The following is a 23,575-nucleotide window of genomic DNA, read 5'->3' on the forward strand; positions in this document are numbered from 1 at the left end:
ACACCTTTCGGAACCGAAAACTGCGGTACCGACACAGGAACACGGAACGGATCCTAAACAAAAGACTTTGTTTATTGACCCAAAGACTGGCAAGGTAGTCACAGAACTACCTAAAAAGAGGAAACATGAACATTTGGACGACAAGGCTCATCCAAAGGAGAGAACAATGGGGACGAATACAACTCCTCCCCCTTCTCCCAAACCTCACACACCATCTTCGCCTCTTCCTCACAATAGGCCAGATATTCCTCCCACACGTCCATCTACACCTACAACAGATGGAGAGAGTGACACAGGGGAGGGGGGACACCCTGGGGATGATGAGGACACAATCCCAGAGGAGGCAGACCCATGGGAGGAGTATAATGTGGGATCAGGTAATGATACCGACCTTGAGTCATATCCCTCAAAACCTTCACCTCCTGATGACAATACTGGGTTTGCACAACTCATTACTAGAGCAGCAACATTTCATAAGGTAGACCTACATACAGAACCTCTAGTACAGGACTTCTTATTAGAGACACTACCTACTGCACAAAAAACATCAGGAACACTACCAATGCTAAAAGGCCTTCTCAGTCATACATCAGAGATATTCAAAGACCCAGTGAGGGCTAGGGTATTGAACCCAAGAATTGATAAAAAAAGTAGGGCAGCTCCAAAAGACGCAATATACATTAAGGGACAAATTCCTCTAGACTCACTAGTGGTCACAAACGCTCGCAAGAGAGCAAACTCTTTATCTACAGGAGAAGCGCCACCTCCTGACAAAGAGTCTAAACTAATAGATGCCTCTGGCAAGAGAGTAGCATCTCAAGCGGCAAACAGTTGGCGCATAGCTAATACGCAAGCACTACTTGCAAGGTATGACAGAGCGCATTATGATGAGTTAGAAAAACTCATCACACATCTCCCTAAAGAACATCAAAAGAGGGCAGATCAACTCATACAAGAAGGGAAGTTAATTACTAACACTTCAATAAAGTGCGCCCTAGACGCGGCAGAAACTGCGGCAAGGTCGACAAATACAAGCATCATGTTAAGGAGACATGCATGGCTCAGAGTGTCAGGATTCAAACAAGAGGTACAAACCTCGTTACTTAACCAACCTTTTGATGGGAAAACACTTTTTGGCACAGGGACAGATGAGGCCCTAGAAAAAATGAAAAAGGATACAGAAACGGCTAAATCAATGGGAGCATTGCAACAGCCGACACAAAGAGGTTCCTTTCGTAGATCCACCTATAGAGGAGGATCCAAAAGTACAGGTACAAACCAACAGCAAACCTCTTTTACACCTACATCACCCAGAGGTAATTCTAGAGGTGGATACAGGGGTAACAACAACAAGGGTAGAGGTCGCGGAAACAACAACAACCGCAACTCTCCAACCCCAAAACAGTGACTTCATAGAGCTTCCCCCAGACCATATAACACCGGTAGGGGGACGCCTATCACAGTTCCTACCTGTCTGGGAAAACATCACATCAGACAAGTGGGTAAGACAAATTATCCAACATGGTTATTGCCTAGAACTCACAGCTACCCCACCAAACATCCCCCCCAAACAGCGTCCAATGAAACAAGATCACCTGACACTGTTAAAACAGGAAGTAATATCACTGCTAGAAAAGCATGCCATAGAGAAGGTTCCACAGCACCAACAGGGAACAGGAGTATACTCCCTATACTTCCTAATCCCCAAAAAGGACGGGTCTCTAAGGCCAATACTGGACCTAAGACCTCTCAACGCATACATAAATTCGGAACATTTCCACATGGTCACGCTCCAACAAGTACTTCCTTTACTGAAGAAAGGGGACTTTCTTTCTACACTGGATCTAAAAGACGCTTACTTTCATATCCCTATTCACAAAGCCCACAGGAAATACCTCAGGTTTGTGGTAGAAGGACAACATTATCAGTTCAAAGTCCTCCCATTTGGTGTCACGACGGCACCAAGGGTGTTCACAAAATGCCTGGCAGTGGTAGCAGCTCACCTAAGAAGACAACAAATTCATGTCTTCCCATACTTGGACGACTGGCTAATAAAAGCCAGGTCACAAGAGGAGTGTCTGCAACACACACAAAAGACAATTCAGCTACTACACCAGCTAGGGTTCACGGTGAACTACACAAAGTCACACCTACAACCAAACAAAGTTCAACAATATCTGGGGGCTACCATAGACACAGAAAAAGCCAAAGTGTACCCCAACCCAATCAGAGTCCAAGCAATGCTTACAATCATTCAGAGATTTCAGCCACAACACTCACTAACAGCAAGAGTGTTCATGCAGCTATTAGGCATGATGTCATCCTGCATACTGCTAATACCATATGCAAAACTACAAATGCGTCCGCTACAAGAATGCTTAGCGACACAGTGGAATCAGGCTCAAGGACAGATTACGGATCTGGTGTTGGTAGACGACCGCACACACCGCTCTCTGAAGTGGTGGAACAGAACAAACATTACCAAGGGGCGGTCGTTCCTAGAGCCAATTCCACAGGTGACAATAACAGCAGACGCATCGCTCACCGGATGGGGAGCACATATGGACAAATACACAGTACAAGGAAGGTGGAGTGTGCAGGAAAGAACACTGCACATCAACTATCTAGAACTACTGGCAGTGTTTCTAGCATTGAAAGCCTTTCAGATACATGTTATCCACAAAGCAGTCCTGATCAGAACAGACAACATGACAGCAATGTATTATATTCAAAAACAGGGGGGGACGCACTCTCTCCAATTATCCAGACTAGCACAGGAAATTTGGAGATGGGCCATTCCTCAAAACATCTATCTGTTAGCCGAACACCTACCAGGAGTTCAAAACCAGATAGCAGACATCTTAAGCAGACAGTCGGAACAAATACACGAATGGGAACTGCACCACCAAATACTGCAGCCATTCTTCCAAAGATGGGGACAACCAGAGATAGACCTATTTGCCACTCATCAGAATGCAAAATGCCAAAGCTTCGCGTCCAGGTACCCACATCACCTGTCGCAGGGCAATGCGTTATGGATAAATTGGTCCAACAAATTTGCATACGCTTTTCCCCCTCTCCCACTAATCCCATTAGTGGTCAGGAAACTGCAACAACATTCAATGACCATGATACTAGTAGCACCCACGTGGGCAAGATAGGCGTGGTTCACCACGCTCCTGCAACTCTCACAAGTGCCACATCAAAAGCTACGAATTCTACCCATGCACCTTACACAGAACCATGGAGAAATAATGCACCCAGATCCAACTCAATTGAACTTAGCGATCTGGCTCCTGAAATCCTAGAATTTGGGTACTTAGATCTCCCCCCAAATTGCATGGAAATAATTAAACAAGCGAGACGTCCAACCACCAGAGCATGCTATGCAGCTAAGTGGAAGAGGTTTGCTATACACTGTACTAATAACAATATCAACCCTCTAGACGTATCAACAAGGGAGATTATTTGCTACTTGTTACACTTACAGCAATGTAATCTAGCGTACACATCTATCAGAGTGCATCTAGCAGCTATAGCAGCATACCTACAAAACAGGCAGCGCATATCACTGTTCAGAGTACCAGCGATAAAAGCATTCATGGAAGGTCTTAAAAGAGTCATTCCACCAAGATTACCACCTTCCCCAGTCTGGAACCTCAACGTAGTACTCACCAGACTAATGGGGCCACCCTTCGAACCTATGCATAGGTGCGAAATACAATTCCTTACATGGAAGGTGGCATTCCTTATAGCCATTACCTCACTCAGAAGAGTAAGCGAGTTACAGGCATTAACAATACAAGAACCATTCCTACAGATACACCAGAATAAAGTGGTTCTTAGAACAAACCCAAAGTTCTTGCCTAAAGTAATTTCAGCATTCCACATCAATCAGCCAGTGGAATTACCAGTCTTCTTTCCAAAGCCACAGACGGTGGCAGAAAGGGCTCTACATACACTAGATGTTAAAAGAGCCATTTTGTACTACATAGAAAGAACACAAGACTTCAGGAAAACTAAACAACTATTTGTAGCTTTTTCCCCAACACATAAGGGCAATCCTATCTCTAAAGCAGGCATCGCAAGATGGATTGTAAGATGTATACAAATATGTTACATTAAAGCAAAGAGAACATTAACTGTTCCTCCTAGAGCTCATTCCACAAGAAAACTAGGAGCATCTATGGCATTCTTAGGGAACATTCCCCTAGATGACATATGTAGAGCAGCAACTTGGTCTACACCACATACATTCACAAAGCACTACTGTGTTGATGTACAGGCTGCACAACAAGCCAGAGTGGGCCAAGCTGTATTAAAAACTCTATTTCAGACAGTTGCGACAGACACTGGTGACCACCGCTAGGGAGGTAACTGCTGTACAATCTATTCATAAATTTACCATCTGCAGCCCATATGCCTCGAACGGAATATGCTACTTACCAGTATGTATCTGTTCTTGGCATAGAGGGCTGCAGAGTGGTACATGCCCTCCCTGCCTCCCCGGAAACCTGTGTCTGTCCCAACATTATCTTATTTAGATACATTTACATGGGCATATCTTTATGTACTACACTACACTACTCCATCTAACCCTACTATGGCAAAACAATCTAAGGATGGAGCCGATGCCCATGCGCACTAACACAGAGAGGAGGAGTCACCTATGACGACAAAGACTTCTCCAGAAGAAAAACAAAGTGCAATCATCCGAGCCCAACACCAGATGGCGATCTATTCATAAATGTACCACTCTGCAGCCCTCTATGCCAAGAACAGATGCATACTGGTAAGTAGCATATTCCATCTGCCCTTAGAAGCCACAAGCACATAGAACTGGACTTATAGCTGCATCTTTTGCCTAGCCATAATCCTTGGAATTAAGTGCATGCTGAAAACTATAACTTAGTCGAGTATTTAATGAAAGAAAGTTATATAATTAGTACTTTTCTACTAACGGGACGTAGATTCATTTGTGCATTAGGCAGATGAGAGTCCTGGGCTGAAAAGCTGGACTTAGCACAGCCTTATTCTTGGCAGAGGCCATGGTGCAGGTCTACAACCAGCGGGGAAAAAAGAACAAACTGAAGAAGAGGAAAGTCATCAAGACTAGGGGATGCACTGCTCCAGTGAAGGAATAAGCAAAGCAGATTCTTATGGAGCGGAGATCCCTGCACCTCTAGTAAAGTGGTGTTGGATTGATAGTAGCTAAGTATTTACTTATTTATTTATTTAGGAGTTTTATATAGCGCTAGCCGGACCCGAAGGTATCGGAGCGCTTTACAACAAAGGTGATGGGAAACACAATACAAAAATGTAACAATAGTGTACATATTGACTTGCTGCGAGTTGAAAGTCTCCGATCAGAAAGTAGCCTTGAAAGCATAGGGTTTCAGAATGAAGGGGAGATATACCGAGTGACTCTGGGGGGGGGGACTGTTATCATGGGGGAGGGGTGGGCCACAATTCGGTGAGCATCGCTGTCCATGCTCTCATATCCTCCTCTATCCTCTTGTCCCTTCTTGTGAGTTTCATATGACATCCCTCTCCATTAATCCATTTGACCAGATCTTTCAGCCAGTCGTCTATTTTCGGGCTACGAGGCGATAGCCACCCTATAACAATTCTGTGTTTAGCCAGTACTAACCCAATGATGAGGAATTTCCTGCTCAACTTTTTTTTCTTACTAAACGGGAAACGGCCAAATAGACAACGGGACATCTCCCTAGGGACCTCCCACCCCGTAACCAGGTGGAGCCTATGGACTATAGATCCCCAGAATCCATCTAAATCTGGGCACCTCCAGAGCATGTGTAGGAAATCTGCACCCTGCTCCACGCATCTGGGGTTGTTGAAAGATTTCTCAGGGTTATGGCGTGAAGCCGCTTAGGCGACCGATATACCTGATGTATTACATTGTACTGGAGTAGTTTAAATCTGACATTGGTGGAGGTGGTCTTGACCTCTTTGTATATAAGTTCCCAAGTGCGTGCGTCTAGCGCACCTCCTGTTGGAATTCCCATTTAACTGGCCAGTTCCTAGTTGAAAAGACTTGAAGGCGTCCTTCATACTTATGAACTGGTTATCAGGGTAGAGATCCCCCAGCACCTCGCATCCACCCTCCCTCCACCTACGTAAGAACATAGTGTAATCATTGAGTTTGAATGGGTGCAGAGACCATATATTCATGTCAGGAGTGAATGGCGCTCTTCTTATCACTATGTAAGGCAACCACATTGGTGCATTCGATCCCATCATGAGCACCTCAGAATATGAGTATTGTCCAGTCAAACCCCCCAATAGCCTGTGTTCCAAGTTTTCATGGTTATCCAACCAGGAAATTGCATGTTGGAGGTCCGAGGCCAAGAAATTGTATTCCAAGCATCGTACCTCCAACCCACCCCTCCTCCAGGTAGGTCTCAGTGTTGCTAAGCTAAACCTCCGTCTTCCTGTGTGCCATAGTAGCTCCACTATCAGTTTATCTAGGACTGCAAAGGCAAGTCTCTGGATGTTAAATAGGGTCTCCTGGAAAAGATACAAACATCTGAGCAGAATGACTATTTTAGTTAGGGCTATTTTGCACATTAAGGATAGCCACAGTGTATTCCAGAATTGTATACTATGTTTTAAGCCTTCAACGATCCTAGCCTGATTCTCCCTTTCGAATTCTTCTGCCCCATGTGTGACCCGGATCCCAAATAACGGACTATCTTGGTCTCCCACAGGAGATCCATGAGAGGCATATCTGTTGCTGTCGCCCCGCCAGGGACCCCAAAGGAAATAGCTTGGATTTTTTTATGAGTAACTTTTTATCCGGTCTGTCCACCGTATTCAGTCAAAATGTTTTGCATGATGGGCACAGATTGTCTGGGATTTCCGAGGTATAGTAATGCATCACCTGTGTAAAGGGAGACCACGTGGGCGGACTCTCCAACCTGTATACCCCATCCACGCTGTGCCGTCCTTAGTCGGCAAGCAAGTGGCTCCATTGCTAGAGCAAAAAGTAGTGGCGAGAGGGGGCATCCCTCGACACAACCCAAATCGCCTTGATACGGTCCTGCCATTCCGAATCCTGGCTGTAGGATCTCTATACAACAGCTGAACCCATTTAATAAAAATATCCCTACTTCCACTTTATGTAGAGGCTAACGTTATTTAGCAAAACAAAAAAAATCACTCATTGATAGGTGGGTAAAGAATGGGCAAGAGAGCAACATAGTATGTTTGGGTGTGAAGGGGGAATCCGCGCATTGGGAGAGAGCAAAAAGCATGCACTCCCATGGAGGGCTTAAAGTAAAAATGTGTTCCCTCAGTGTAATCAGTGGAAGGACACGAAAGCCATCTTATCAGAATATGGTAAAGAAGAGATGCTCCAGAGGGAGAGATACTAAGAATTGGGAGGAAAACTATTCAGTAAGAAGTCGACAAGCGAGATGGACATTAAATCTATCCACTGAAGAGGAAGAGTCTGCACGAAGCTGGTTATGTGTATATTTTAATATACTGGAGATTGTAGGTCTTCGACAACCCACAGCTAAAGCTGTACGATCTATAAACCGATTGCCGTCACCCTGGACTAATTCCATCCGGGAGGTATTGGCTGAATAGAGAAAGATAGTGTAAGATGGAGATTGTGGGTGTGACTGGGTTTTCTATCCTATAGAAAGCTTGGTTGGCACTGATGCTGCATCTACAAGGAAAGATCACTGTATTGACTCCTGGTCGATTGCAATCAAAGACAAACTGGAGGCACTCCTTTTCTAAAGTTAAGGGCAGTTAGGTCAAAATTAGGGTGCTAGATGCTACTTGAAAAAAGAAATAGGAGAAAGTAGGTGAAAAGAGTAGAAGCAGACAAGAGGGAATTCTCAGGATTTCACTTTGGTGCCATTGTCGTCCAAATCCAGCTGCAGAAAAAGTGGAGTAATAGCAGAACACAATAAGGGGGGGGGGGGTGAACCAACCTATTTTTGAGTACCCACTGAAATCGAGGACATTTTTCTACTATCTGAGAGAGACAGTAGCCTTTCTGGTGCTACTGGTGAACATCTATCATGTAGAATGGAGCAACATAGGACGCCAAAGTTGAGAAGAGCATCTCCCTCTTCCTGTATTTCTGGTATAAATTGATGCTTGGGTGGTAGGAGCTCTGAGTTTTGTAAGGTCTTGGATTGGGTCTGCGGTTATTGAAACAGGGAGTGAGGGAAGGTCTATATGCTTTCTTTTGCCTTCATTTTTATTCTGAGAATGTATGGATTGTGGAGCTCCTGACAAGGGAATGGCAACACTGCTACAGAGAATTAGAGTGGGACCCAGTACTTAATTGAGACTGTTTCCAGTGCTCAGCACTAGCACTTATTTCACAGGACCGGGATTATGGATCTCCGATTCAGCAGGTCTCGGTATTAATTGTTCAACTTCAAAATAAAATGTATGATATAGCTTGCTGGGTGGCTGTCTGGTATGTCTTCACAAGCTCGCCCACCCCTGTCCATGCAGGCATGAATGCGTATCATCACGTTAGTGAGGAGGTCATTGCGCCCATAACGATTCCAAGAAGTACTCCACAATCAATAACTTGCCTTCCTATTCCTGGAGTCTGCTGCACCCTGTCCCTGCCTGAGCCCAGGCCTCCCATTGGATAATTGTAGCGGGGGCTGGCTGATGGCTGAGTTTGAGCAGGGCAGACTGGGAGAGCACACAAGAAGAATAAACTTAGGTGTGGACTTAGCACTTGCTGCCTACCCTGCCGATTATAGCCTGCACCGCTGTATACTGCCCTGAGTCTTCTTGATGCAACCTTGGCCCATCTAAACTTTCATGCACCTTGTACTGGTTTTCTGTCTCCCAGAAACATCATTGCTGAGCGTGGGTGCGTTCTCTGGCATTGGCAGCCTTACGGCCGGGGACAATGTTTGTGCTGTTGTGGGCAGGGGCAGGGCAAGCTTCACATCGATGGCGATGTCCTCTGGCCTGGACCGAACAAATTACAGGTAGCACCAGTGCGAACATGACTTGCTGTGACGAGTGCTGCTCTCGAGCAGCCACCTGTTCCATAACAAAACAAATTGGTCTACACCCATCTGTACCTCCAGCCCCACATGTGCTGTTGGCTTCTTCCTCTGGTGACATCTGAGAATGTACAGCAGTATTTTCCTGCTGACTGTACCTCGTTAAGTGGGGGCCCTCACCACACTTTGGCATGCTGTTAACACTTCTTGTTGATATAATTAGTCTAGAACAGTTATTAATTTGAGAAATGTAATTATAAGCATTCCTACGCAGATCAGTGAATGGAGCGTTTGCCTTTCAAATACAGACTATTTGCACATTACATGCTAAATTCTTGGCCAGGCTGATCCAGCATCACGTCCACTAGGGAGATGGCTAATTAAGTTTAGTTGGATAATGTTTATTTACAGTGTTTGGAGCTGTGGTATTGGCAAGCGTCCAGAGATTTCTTAATGCTTCCCGTAATATCTCAAGTACCCTCTTATATCTGACATGCTGACTTGGGAGATTCTGCACATCCAAAGCCTGCACTGTGCTCTAGATGGTTCAGGTTCCTAGGAAAGGCAACTCCTGTGCCTTGATACTTTTGGGAAATTTCTCTGGAAAAGGTATTGTAGACTCTGAACTGGTATTACCAACTGTTGAATGAGTAGTATATCTATGTGTGAGTGTGCAGGTTTCAATGGTATCTTAGAAGTACTTGTAAGCTACTTCAAACGTGAATCCGCTCTTCCCATCCATGTTTTGTACATAATTTGAGGAAAAGAGATGGCACACGGGGAGAAATGTTGTGCCCACAATGGTTCTAGTAGTATTGTTAGCAAAACAGTTAGCCCTGTGGCAGTTTGTGATTTGTCCTGTCAGCAGCACCTTCTAAGACCAATGTCTGCACGAATGAATAATGTGATGCAAGAACTTTAAAAGTTCTAGGTACTTGGATGAAGGCTTCTGCTATCAGTTCAAACAGCATTTGCATCGACCGACAAGTGCTGAAGTACTGCACAGATCAGAAAGTACCAAACTATTCTTAATCGTGTGTGTTTGGTGTAAAGTTTTCCTTTGCATTGGTGTGTCGGTGTAGATAAAAACAAGAAGAGTAAAAACCAGCAGGGAAGTGCATGCATGAGAGGAATGAGAGTGGTGGTGAAGGCGAAAGACGAGGGAGAGCAGGGTTAGAGAGGAGAAGAAAAAGAGAGGAGATGGATAAAAGGAAGCAGAGAAGAAGTAAGGGAGGAGGACAATTTAGATGCAGAGGAAAAGAACGCTGACATGGGTGTGAAGGAGAGAGGGATCGAGAAAAAGAAAAGAAAGAGAATGAGGGGCTATTGGGGAGAGGGCAGAGCGAAAAAAAAGAGCTGGTAAGGGATTAAACGGAGAGAGCTAATCTGTGCTAGAAGAGAGATGGTAAAGAGCCGAGAGAGAGAAGGGGGGGAGCAGAGCACAAATGAAGGGGAGAAGAAATGGGTAGGGGTAGAATGGATAGGGAATACATGGCAAATCAGAAATAGAGGGAGAGAGGGGTAACACACCAGGAGTGACCGAGAAAACGAGTAGCTCTTTTAGAGAATAGACTGTTAAAGTAACAGCAGAGGGGACAGAGAGCAGACAAGGGATAGAGAGAGAGATTGATACAGTGCCAGTATTGAAAGTGGTCATCTTAGAAAAATGTGTGCACTGGCACTTATGTTTTTAATAATTAAACAGTGAGGAGAACTGAATAGATCTGCAGTTTGTGTGGAAGATGCAGAATAATTCCATCAGGCTTTATTTTTCCTTTCTGCAGACACATCTGTGCTTTTTGTTACAGTAGGTAAATTAAAGCAGGGGGTCACAATTGATCCATCCTTCTCTTCTATGGATTATGAAAGTGGATTGCTTGAATGTGGACTTTCCACAAAACCTTAGGTGCCATTTAGTTGGACTATTATTAGATGTGTTAATAGGTGGGAATGAGGTGTTGAATTCTTTATCCTGCATGTAATACAATTTCCGAATATATGGAAAGTATTCATTTTGCCATGCTGGGATAAAGTGAAAGTATTAAATTAATTTTGGCTGTTTTTGTTTCAGGAAATAATTGTGAAGGTTGTGACTAAAAAACTTGGAGACAAGTATCATAAAAGGAAAGCAGTAGTTAAGGTAACATTTCTTTTCAAGGGCTAAGACGTATGTGATATAAATTTTAGGTTACAGAATTTGTTTTGCCTGTGATGGAAACTATGGTTTGATTTTAGTGTTGTCAAATTATGAGCAGTCTTGTCGCAAACCAAAACTAATTGCCAAATCACAAGAGCATATCTATAGTTAACTATAGTGTTCATTCCATTGAGCCAAGTTCCTGTTAGCATATCATCATTTCTATCCTTGACGCACAACCAGAGGTGGACTTTGCAGCTATTTGATATGTATTTTAATAATACATTTTATTGCATTTAACCTTAAGAAAAAGACGAAGACATGCCCATTAGTTCACCCATGACACAAGGTGTCTTGTTAAACCCTATTGGGACTTTGAGGAAGTGCCAAAAGTTTATTCTTATCCCTACCTTAACTCTCTAGCTTTGTCTCTTAGCGTAGCCATACTTATGGTTTCTTGTTTCAAGTGTTTAGTTTCTCTGTTTTCCAGTGTTTTCCTAAGTTCAGAAAATAAGTGGCAATAAATATATTTTGATTTCACAAAAATGATGGATGCAGTGTTTTTCCCATGTTTACAAAATGCATTGCAAATTTAATTTCATGTGTTAAATTTAAAGATCTGGTTATTTTCAGTGTAAACAGACTTTTGTACAGCAGCGATATGAAGAGCTATAAGTATGTTTCAGAATAGCATCTTCCGTCTCAGCTCCCAAAACAATCTCTTGCCCCTGCAGTCACATTCTCGTCATGCATATATCTATTTAGGACTCCCAGCTAACCCTATTTAGCCAGCGTCCCACGTACATATATGTTAAGTAGACATTCAACCAGCTGGGAACCTAAGCTTGGCAATAGTGTAGTTCCTGGGACTGGGAGATAAGAGCGATTACAGTCTCCAGTGCCTGGAACAAATTAGTCCTACTGGGACCCCAAGCTTCGCAGATCTGGTGGGGGAGTAAAGTTGTACCTTCAACCCAAAGTATTAATAGGCCTGCTTGGACCGCAAGCATTGCACACAAGGCGAGACAAGTACGGGTGGGCGTAATTCTAAGAAAGGTACACAAAAACACAGCGAGATTCCGTGGAGTTCCAACCCAGTCCTAATTTATATATAATATAATTATATGGCGATATGTTGCCACTCTCATCCCAGAAGCGTTAGCCATGGTACTCGTTCCTCTGTTTCCGAGAGGCACAACAGGGCGCATCACAGATTCCATGCAGCGGCGCTGCTGAAATACACTGCCTGTAGGCTCTGCCTCGTGCGCCTGACAGTGGAACAATTTTAAACCAGAAAGGAGCGTTTCTGAATGCAGAAATCAAATCACAATTTCTAACTTTGGGACGCTTCACAGAAGAGGTATTTCAGAAAACACAGCAAGTACGCCACTGTTCATTAAGCACACACGTCCTATAAAGTCAGTCATGGAAAGTGCTACACTACTTCAGTGAGGTAGCACAATGCACACAGATGCATGCAAATAACAAATAGACTAGTGGATACAAAGACCGATTCTGCAAACAGGGGGCCCCTGGCTTGTTTCAAACAGTGCTGTTTGTGATACTGAATAGGTTATGTTACGGAAGCTGGAATAATGCGAAGACAGCTGAACACTTAAGAAAATCTAGTGTCTTAAGTTTGAATCCTATCGAAGCAAGCTCCGGCCTCTACCTTCTGAGGCTTGTAAAATAAGTACCAAAACTTGGATGATAGTAGCACAGTATTCCCACTGGAGCCTCATGCACATGCTTTCGCAACCCTGCAGAAGATAGGAAGGAATTTCCAAAACCCTTTGATGCGCTATTGGGTCCATGGGTGAACTGGTGCAGTCCCTGGAGCGTGCAAATGACAGGCTAGTATTTTTATCTCACAGGTAACACTCGGACGACAAGGACTGCGGTGGTTGTAAAACGTATATGTGACAGGAAGGATTTCCAATCTTCAACCCAGGGCGATTTAAAAAATCAAGCATTAATTGGGGCGGAGTACCGGGAAAATACCTGGGGCAATTCCGGCGCAGTGGAAGGCGCTGCTGGTCCTGCATTAAACCCTCCACAGGCTACAGGCAACTCACGGGTGTTTGTCTTCCCCCCCTCCCGCCGCCACAGCTAAGACCTTTGCGACCGCAGTGCGGAGGAGGGGACTACACCCCCCACAACCCTCAGTGGCGGCAGCGGAAGCCGCGCAGAGCCATTGGCGCCCGGAGGCGCATAAAGCCCCACCTCCACCTCCGCGGCGGGGGACGCGCGCGGGCTGAGCCCGGGCAGAGGGCGGGCCGTCTGTGGCCGTCGGTGAACGGAGGAGGACGGTAGGGGCCACAAATGTTGGCTTTTCTGAAAAGACACGCTCACCCCAGGTACTGACAAAGTGATTAACAGAGGGTGGAAAAACAGCAAGCGGCTAGTGAAACACCGACCAGATCACTGTTTCAAAAAGGCTTACACAATAGCAGCAGAAACCATCATGGCTACAAAGCCCAAAACTCGTTCCACTAAAAATAAATTAGGCACACCTGCGAGACCTAAGAAGCCAGGGGTCGAAAATGCTACCTTGGCACCCCTCAAGGGTACCCCAACTGCAATAGACTTAATGCTAAAAAGGTGGCGGGGGAGATAGAGCGAACGGAAAGACGTATATCCATGTCATTATTAACAGTGCCACTCTCACCCACGCAGTCGATAGATGGGAACTATAGCCAGGTTTCTAATAGGGACACACAAAATGATCCAAGTGACGAGGTCCCATGTGCTCAGTTACCCAGGGAGGACGAATCCGTGTTAAGTACAGGGGAAACCTTACCAACGAGGAAGGATGCGAGAAAAGGGGGGACGAAAAAGATACCAAGACGACGCCTGAAGCGCCCTGCCAGGAGTATTGAAGTAAGAGTGAGGGAGGATGTGCCCTCTACTCCAGAACCTAGTGCCCACTTTGTTCCACCAGGCTGGGTGAACGATATAGTTCTAGATTTGCAAAAGCACCTCGAAACCTTCATAGTTAATCAAATCAAACCTTTGATTAGTAGACTGGATAAAATAACACATGAAATCCAGAAGCAGGGAAAGGCTAAGGATACACAAACCGCAAATCAACCAGTCAATTCCAGATTAGACTCCACTGCCCCACCACAACAATCCCGACAGATAAATAATTGCGTGAGCAATGCCTAATGCAGCATTGCACAGGTACATACTGAACCGAATACACCACCAAGTAGGGGTCAGAAGGAAGCAAGGAAAGTGCAGGGTATTGGGGGGAATGATATAACATCAAGCCAGGAAAACCCTGTGTCTAGGCCACAAGGACCCCGCCCTACACTAAACCATGACTTTGAACACCACGATAGACACCAAGCCCATCTTCCATATGTCAACTTCCCGCCGGAAGCAAGTCCGTTTGCAGTTATATTTACAGGGGTCCCTGAACTCAGAATAGGGCAGAGAGAATCCCAGATGGAACTGAAGGGGAAAATTGCTAATTGGTTAAACCTCCATAGACCATTGCAGGCTGAAGAGGAGGGGGAAATCTTATATGTCAGAAGGGTAAGCTGGGTGGGCAGTAGACGAAAAGATAGAGAAGGCAACTGCGTTATTGCAAATTTTAAGAATCCAAACTTAGTACAGTATATACTGGGGAATCATAATAGAAACACCACGAGTACAATCAGGGCAATGCCATTAGGTTTTTTCTACCCTAGAAAACTGGTTGCCTATCCCCCAAACCCCAAACAGGGGACTAGAGGAAGGATTGTGGACGACCATTGGGTAAGGCATAATGATAGCAGTGCGCAGTACCTCTCACACCAAGTAGGCCCCCAGTGGACCAATAGATATACCCCCTTTACACGCTAGACGGAAATGAATGACTAGGGCTGCCATGCAGGGCTGAAGTGGGCATAGACAATAGGGGGAGGACCAAGGACCAGGCACCTATGGAGTCAAGAAATGCCCTAAGAATGCAAGCCTCAGTGGACCCCGAACCTAACACTAGAAGCGAGGGGATTGGGTTACAGGTTAGTCCACCGCCCCAGGGTCCAATTGAAAGTGATGCCCGGGATGGCAATATAAGAGTTATTTCCTGGAATATAGCAGGGATAGCGGGTAAATTTGAAGACCCAGATTGGAGAAAAGAACTCCAGAGCTATAGTATATTAGCCTTCCAAGAGACCTGGGCAGTGGACCCGACACTGTACCAACTAGAAGGTTTCAAGTGCTTTGCTGTCCCAGCACAGGAAAGTAGAGCAGGGAGAGCGAGAGGAGGGTTATCCATTTATGTTGACATAACTTTAGAAGGTAAATGGACAGTCACATCCTGGACATCGCATACCCTGCAGGCACTTAGTTACAAAGGCAGAGGGCAGAAAATACAGCTGTTCAATTTTTACAACCCAGGGCCCTCACAAGGGGAACACGTAGCACTACTGGAATTAAGCAATAGATTAAGGGAAGAGACGGAACAAAGAAGCAAGGGGGGGAGTTCAATCATTGTATTAGTGGGTGACTTTAAGTTCGAGGCATGTGGGCTGCTAAATTCATATCTAGTGCATAGATCGCCGCCTAGTGTTGGGTCCGGATGATTGCACATTGTTGTCCTGGAAGAGTCTTCGAAGTATCACGAGATAGGTGGCTCCTCCCCTGGACTACAGTGCGCATGGGCATCGACTCCATCCCCAGATTGTTTTTTTCCGCCATTGGGTTCGGATGTGGTTCTCGACGTCTCCGTGTCGGAACCGATACACTTTGTTCTTAAGGCCAAAAGGCCTTCGTTACAAGCGTCGGTATTGTTTGCGCACGGTCTCGAGCGTCGTCTGACTCTCGGAGCCGGAAATCTACGGAGTCAAGTAACTCTTCAGACATCGAGGCCCTCTCGTCGCAGCAAGACCCGACAACCTTAACATGGAGCGGAGCCCATTTAAGTTCTGCCCCATCTGTGGATCCAAATATTCACACATCGATGTGCATCCGGTCTGTAATAAATGCCTGTCACCGGACCACAACGAAGACGACTGCATGGCCTGCTTTAAATTCAGGTCAAAGAAGACGCTCAAGCATCGGCGCGCGGCGCGCCTCGAGGCGCAGCAAGCGACGCCGGCACCCGACGACATATTCGACGACCCCGCGTTGGAAGGCGGTAGCCATCATCTGCAAATTTCGCCTCCGTCGACGGAGGTCCAGTCCGATCCCGAGGAACACGTCCAAGGACAGGGACAGGACACTGAATACGTCGAGGAGTTAGGGGACGACGAAGAAGTTTATGGGGCCGCGGAAGATAGCTCGGAGGAAGAGCTATGCCCCGAAGTCTATCTAATTCAGGCTCAGGTCACGGGATCGCCACTCGGCCTTACCCACGACCCCGCACCGCTATCCCCGGCCCGCCTTCTCGCCCGGCCACGGACACTCAAGCGGAGCCGCCATTGCACGTATCGAAACCGAAACCTTCGGTTTCTACGGCACCTATGATGGCCGACGTCCAGCCGAAATCGAAACCGAAACTCACGGATTCGACAAAACCTAAGATGGCCGAGGTCCAGGCAAAATCGAAACCGAAACTAACGGAATCGACAACACCTAAAATGGCCGACGTGCAACAAAAAATATCAAAGCCTGCTCCTTCATCGACTCCATCCACCTCCGGACCACAGAAGTCGAAGAAGGCTGTCGAGCCGACAGCGCCGCAGAAGGTGCACAAGGACTCGTCCTCCAAGAAGGCCGTCCGTCAAGAGTCGGCCTCTGTTGCTCCGGCACAAACGTCGAAGTCTGTTCCCACGCCTTCGGACGCTCCTACGGCGCGGTCGACTAAACGCCCAGTCGAACAAAAATCGACTACAAGCCACGAGCCGAAGACCACAGGCACTGCGCATCGGCATGAAGCTGTCGGATCTGCAGCATCGGCGCCAAAGCCTGCAACGGAACCGCGCCACGCTGCGGCTGAAGATTCGTCGACGCACATACCGTCGACACCGAGGGACTCCAACGCCACCGGACACCAGCCGTCGGCTACAACACCCTCCGCCTCCTTCACTACACAGGTCACCGACTCCCTCAAAAGGATTCGGGAAAAGACTTTGTCGGCGCCGTCTCCCACGCCATCGGCTCCGAAACCGGTTGACACTCCTCAGAAGTCATCAGCCAAGCTTCTTTACACTCTTCCACCAAAGGTGGCACCAAAGGCATTTGCACCTAAAACGGTGCCAAAGACTTCGGCTCCTTCAGCGCTTCAGGCCTCAGAAGACCAATCTGAGCATTACATCGATGCCCAAACAGGGAAACTGACCCTTTACAAAAGGAAGATCACTTCCCAACCACTGGAATCCTATGTTATTCCACTGAAGAAAAAAAGGACTGCACAGGACATTCCTGTCCTTATTGAGCCTCTTCTACCACCACCAAGGAGGAGTCCATCACCTTCCCCAATCCAATCAGGGGGAGAGGATGATGATGAAGAGACCAATACAATTTCCCAGTGGACAATGACCCTGATGTTCAGCAGGACACATATGACGACACTGGGGACCAAGGTGGACAGCAGGTGGTACATGATCCACAAGTTTTTGGGGCACGTACATCTCCAACAGAGGATTCTGCAGCATTTAATGCTTTAATCGAACGGGCAGCAGCGAATCATGATGTGGACATGCATGCTGACCCGGTAGAGGAAGATTTTTTGTTTAACACTTTCTCAGAAAGGACGGTTAAAATTCTTCCTATGCTCAAAGGTGTCCTTAAACATGCAGAAAAACAAATAAAGGAGTACCACCAGTGAGAATTCACAAGTCGCTGTAGGGGTGGACGGTTTTTGCAAAGTGGAGGAAATCTCCTTTTATTAGAAACCCCTCACTCATCACCTAGTGATGACATGCTTCATCATCGGGGTCCACCCTAATGACCTAGCGTCATCAGGGTGTGCTTCAACACCTGATTGCAGTGGAGCAGGTTGTGAGTGGTGGTGCGTGAGAAAAGAAAAGGTAAGTGTGTTAAAAATTGTCCTGGTTTGAACTTGAGAAAATAAAGATTTTTTATTGGCAAGCAACTGGACAATGTTAAAATCGTGGCGAGATAAAGTGAGGGCAGTGATGAGCCCGTGTATCTCTCTATGTGTTGGGTCTACATGTTTCAACCTTAGCGGTTATGTTGAACCAGGTTTTCGTCAGGACCTCAAAACCAAGTTGGTGGATGGTCTGCGTCCCCTAAAAGACGCACCCAATCCTACCACATGGGACCACTGTATGGCAAAAATGTGCCCGTGGTGTTGGCTCGCTCCACAGTGGGTGAGCTCTAAAAATCAAAACACCTGTAAAAGAAAATACGGACATTTGTCACATATTGAGCGTATTTACAAGCCTGTAACGTAGTGCAGTGCTTCAACGTTGTGTCAGCATGCTGTCACACCCCGTTACATGGTGAATTCAATGGTAGCATCATACTTTTAGCGTTACCGGTGTTGGGCTCTACTCCAGCATACTTCTAGTGGGAGGAGGGAAGTGGTAGTGCACAATGTGGGGCGGTGAAAATTAACCGCAACTTGCACACTGAAGGAGTGCTGTGATTATTTTTCTATTCACAACTTTCACGCAGTACAATAAATCATCACCGCGTGATTCTAGCTCGCATACTGACTAGTTTGTGCGAGGCTATATCCGTTTAGATAGTGCATGCATTGTCATGGAAAACTGTACAACACAAAACAAAACAAACACGGCACAGACGCGTGACAGACAAAGAATATAAAACCAAGGCTCACTCTCAGTGGAGTGTTCGAGGACTTCATGGGGCAGGGGAGGTTACCCTCGTGAATAAACGTATTCTGTAAGAGAATGGTTTTTAAAGGAAGGCGTTATTGCGAGCGAGAATGGCTTCTGAGCATCAAAGCCGTGTCCTGTGTGCGCTCGTGGCGGCGCTCGTTGTGAAAGAACAGCCCTGAGGGAAGAGAGGATCTCTACTTACAGTTTGTCGCCGAGGATTACAGCTTGCAACCTACTGCCTGCACCGCCCCGTTAGTAGTGGGCTAGGTGAAGGCGGGAGTAGATAAACTAAGAACGCTGCCGTGATGGGCGTGGTTAAGCCGCGATCACGTGCGCGGTAGCCCGGCAACCAGAGGCACTGTGACGGTGGCTGCACAGGGTCATAGAGGTGCAACACTAGCGAGTGTTCGAACCTCGGGCATGGTGGCTGGAGGCTATGACGGGCACAAAGATATTAAATTGACAAATATAAACGGACTGATATTACTATTCAAAATTTATAAAATAAAGTAACTACATCATAATTAGTCATGAGTTGAGAGAGGGGGGGTTCCCAGAATACTATGGAGTGTATGGACCATGGGGAAGTCTGAATTAAAAACCTCCAGTGTGGGAACTTGAGCATTGCCTAACTTGGGGCTATGCTAAAGGGGAGTTTGAGAAATGCCATGGCTGATCCTCATTAGAGGAGTGCCTGACCATGGGGATAGTTCATTTTGGCAGAAAGGTAGACAGCTCATTGGGGGGTCACAAGTAGGCAGATTGCTGCTAGAAGAACAGTAGGTAGACTTAAATTACTGAGGCCCAAGGGATATTATCATTAAGGCCAGTGATATGAGTAGAAAGTCTGTAGACCCAACGTTGTTCTTTTTCGTGTAGAATTTTTTGTGAGTTGGGTCCATTTGGAATCTGTTCGATGACGGTCCATCTCATATCGTTTGGGGTGTGGTTCGCACCCAGGAAATGGTCTGTCAACTTGGTGGCGTTTTTTCTGCAGCGTATTGTGCTGCGATGCTCGCAGATGCGTTGTTTGACCTTCCTGGTCGTCATCCCAATGTAGTTCTTACCGCATGTGCACGTGATCATGTACACAACGTTAGTGCTGTTGCAATTCGTGTGTTTGCGCTGTTCCCACACTCTACCTTCTTCGAGATTCAGTGTCTTCGTGTTTTCAGTTAAATGGCAGACACTACAGTCTCCGCATTTGAAGTGCCCAGTGATCGGTGGCAGGTTCCACAGTTGGGTAATGCTAGGGTTGAGGTTGTTGGTTACAGTTTTTGGCCTTGTGTTGACAAGGCTGTCTTTTAAACTCGGTGCTTTTTTGTAGGAGAAGAGTGGTTTGTCCCATTTGAGCATGCCTGTGTTGAGAATTTGCCAATGTTTGTTAATGCTCTTACTCACTTTGTTTGATACGGTGTTATACGTTGTGACACAAGTGAGGGGAACTGAATCATTTTGGACCATGCTTTCTTCAAGTAGGGCATCCCGAGGTTGATTCCTAGCTCTTTTTTGGCACTTTTCGATTACTCTTCCCCTCACTTGTGTCACAACGTATAACACCGTACCGAACTGTGGAACCTGCCACCGATCACTGGGCACTTCAAATGCGGAGACTGTAGTGTCTGCCATTTAACTGAAAACACGAAGACACTGAATCTCGAAGAAGGTAGAGTGTGGGAACAGCGCAAACACACAAATTGCAACAGCACTAACGTTGTGTACATGATCACGTGCACATGCGGTAAGAACTACATTGGGATGACGACGAGGAAGGTCAAACAACGCATCTGCGAGCATCGCAGCACAATACGCTGCAGAAAAAACGCCACCAAGTTGACAGACCATTTCCTGGGTGCGAACCACACCCCAAACGATATGAGATGGACCGTCATCGAACAGATTCCAAATGGACCCAACTCACAAAAAATTCTACACGAAAAAGAACAACGTTGGGTCTACAGACTTTCTACTCATATCACTGGCCTTAATGATAATATCCCTTGGGCCTCAGTACTTTAAGTCTACCTACTGTTCTTCTAGCAGCAATCTGCCTACTTGTGACCCCCCAATGAGCTGTCTACCTTTCTGCCAAAATGAACTATCCCCATGGTCAGGCACTCCTCTAATGAGGATCAGCCATGGCATTTCTCAAACTCCCCTTTAGCATAGCCCCAAGTTAGGCAATGCTCGAGTTCCCACACTGGAGGTTTTTAATTCAGACTTCCCCATGGTCCATACACTCCATAGTATTCTGGGAACCCCCCCTCTCTCAACTCATGACTAATTATGATGTAGTTACTTTATTTTATAAATTTTGAATAGTAATATCAGTCCGTTTATATTTGTCAATTTAATATCTTTGTGCCCGTCATAGCCTCCAGCCACCATGCCCGAGGTTCGAACACTCGCTAGTGTTGCACCTCTATGACCCTGTGCAGCCACCGTCACAGTGCCTCTGGTTGCCGGGCTACCGCGCACGTGATCGCGGCTTAACCACGCCCATCACGGCAGCGTTCTTAGTTTATCTACTCCCGCCTTCACCTAGCCCACTACTAACGGGGCGGTGCAGGCAGTAGGTTGCAAGCTGTAATCCTCGGCGACAAACTGTAAGTAGAGATCCTCTCTTCCCTCAGGGCTGTTCTTTCACAACGAGCGCCGCCACGAGCGCACACAGGACACGGCTTTGATGCTCAGAAGCCATTCTCGCTCGCAATAACGCCTTCCTTTAAAAACCATTCTCTTACAGAATACGTTTATTCACGAGGGTAACCTCCCCTGCCCCATGAAGTCTTCGAACACTCCACTGAGAGTGAGCCTTGGTTTTATATTCTTTGTCTGTCACGCGTCTGTGCCGTGTTTGTTTTGTTTTGTGTTGTACAGTTTTCCATGACAATGCATGCACTATCTAAACGGATATAGCCTCGCACAAACTAGTCAGTATGCGAGCTAGAATCACGCGGTGATGATTTATTGTACTGCGTGAAAGTTGTGAATAGAAAAATAATCACAGCACTCCTTCAGTGTGCAAGTTGCGGTTAATTTTCACCGCCCCACATTGTGCACTACCACTTCCCTCCTCCCACTAGAAGTATGCTGGAGTAGAGCCCAACACCGGTAACGCTAAAAGTATGATGCTACCATTGAATTCACCATGTAACGGGGTGTGACAGCATGCTGACACAACGTTGAAGCACTGCACTACGTTACAGGCTTGTAAATACGCTCAATATGTGACAAATGTCCGTATTTTCTTTTACAGGTGTTTTGATTTTTAGAGCTCACCCACTGTGGAGCGAGCCAACACCACGGGCACATTTTTGCCATACAGTGGTCCCATGTGGTAGGATTGGGTGCGTCTTTTAGGGGACGCAGACCATCCACCAACTTGGTTTTGAGGTCCTGACGAAAACCTGGTTCAACATAACCGCTAAGGTTGAAAAATGTAGACCCAACACATAGAGAGATACACGGGCTCATCACTGCCCTCACTTTATCTCGCCACGATTTTAACATTGTCCAGTTGCTTGCCAATAAAAAATCTTTATTTTCTCAAGTTCAAACCAGGACAATTTTTAACACACTTACCTTTTCTTTTCTCACGCACCACCACTCACAACCTGCTCCACTGCAATCAGGTGTTGAAGCACACCCTGATGACGCTAGGTCATTAGGGTGGACCCCGATGATGAAGCATGTCATCACTAGGTGATGAGTGAGGGGTTTCTAATAAAAGGAGATTTCCTCCACTTTGCAAAAACCGTCCACCCCTACAGCGACTTGTGAATTCTCACTGGTGGTACTCCTTTATTTGTTTTTCTGCAGTTGTATCCAGGGGTACAGGAGTACTCCCAGTTCACTTCGGTGAACATAACCCTTGCTCTCTCCATTGTTTTTGTATGTCCTTAAACATGCCCCAGAGATCTTTAAAGAACCTACCAGGGCACGAGTGGTCAACCCACGTATCGAGAAGAAATACAGGCCAGCTCCTGGAGATCCTGCATATATTCGAGGACAGTTGCCTCTAGACTCGTTGGTGGTCGCCAATGCCCGCAAGAGGCAAACTCCCAAACTATGGGCGAAGCTCCTCCCCCAGACAAGGAGTCGAAAGTGCTTGAGGCATCCGGCAAGAGGGTGGCTGCGCAGGCTGCCAATGTATGGCGTATAGCGAACACACAGGCACTATTGGCGCGTTACGATAGGGCGCATTACGACACCCTAGAACAGCTCCTTCAACATCTACCTGATGAGTATAAGGAAGCAGCCGAAATGCTCATACAAGAGGGAAAGCTTATATCAAACGCTGCAATAAAGTGTGCACTTGATGTGGCAGACACAGCGGCTAGGGGAATTAACACTAGCGTCATGCTGAGACGACAAGCTTGGCTTCGTATATCTGGATTTAAGCCTGACATCCAAACTACAATCCTCAACCAGCCCGTCAATCCTGACAGACTGTTTGGCCCAGATGTAGACACCACACTTGAAAGATTAAAAAGGACAACGAGACTGCTAAGTCCAGGGGGCACTTCAGTCACAACAATTCAGGGGAAACACTTTTCGTCGCTCAGGAGCGCGTGGTGTTGCCAGAGGACACTTGGGTCAACAATCACAATTTACAAAGGGTGGTGCACAAACCTCCTACCCCAAGCAGGGTAGAGGGGGATACAGAGGTAATAGTGCCAAGGGCA

The 23,575-nt window shown here is 46.3% G+C and overlaps 1 protein-coding gene across 2 annotated transcripts in view; it reads left to right on the forward strand.

Annotated features, from left to right (window-relative positions):
• KIN (Kin17 DNA and RNA binding protein) overlaps positions 1-23,575 on the forward strand; it is a 236,145-nt gene that overhangs the window by 179,090 nt on the left and 33,480 nt on the right. For both annotated transcript variants that reach the window (XM_078677075.1, XM_078677070.1), the window contains exon 10: positions 11,083-11,151. In XM_078677075.1, the coding sequence (XP_078533201.1) occupies positions 11,083-11,151 (69 nt within the window). The remainder of the gene's footprint in view (positions 1-11,082; positions 11,152-23,575) is intronic.

The sequence above is a fragment of the Lissotriton helveticus genome, chromosome 1_1 (genome assembly GCF_964261635.1).
Source record: "Lissotriton helveticus chromosome 1_1, aLisHel1.1, whole genome shotgun sequence".
NCBI classification, from domain to species: Eukaryota; Metazoa; Chordata; class Amphibia; order Caudata; family Salamandridae; genus Lissotriton; species Lissotriton helveticus.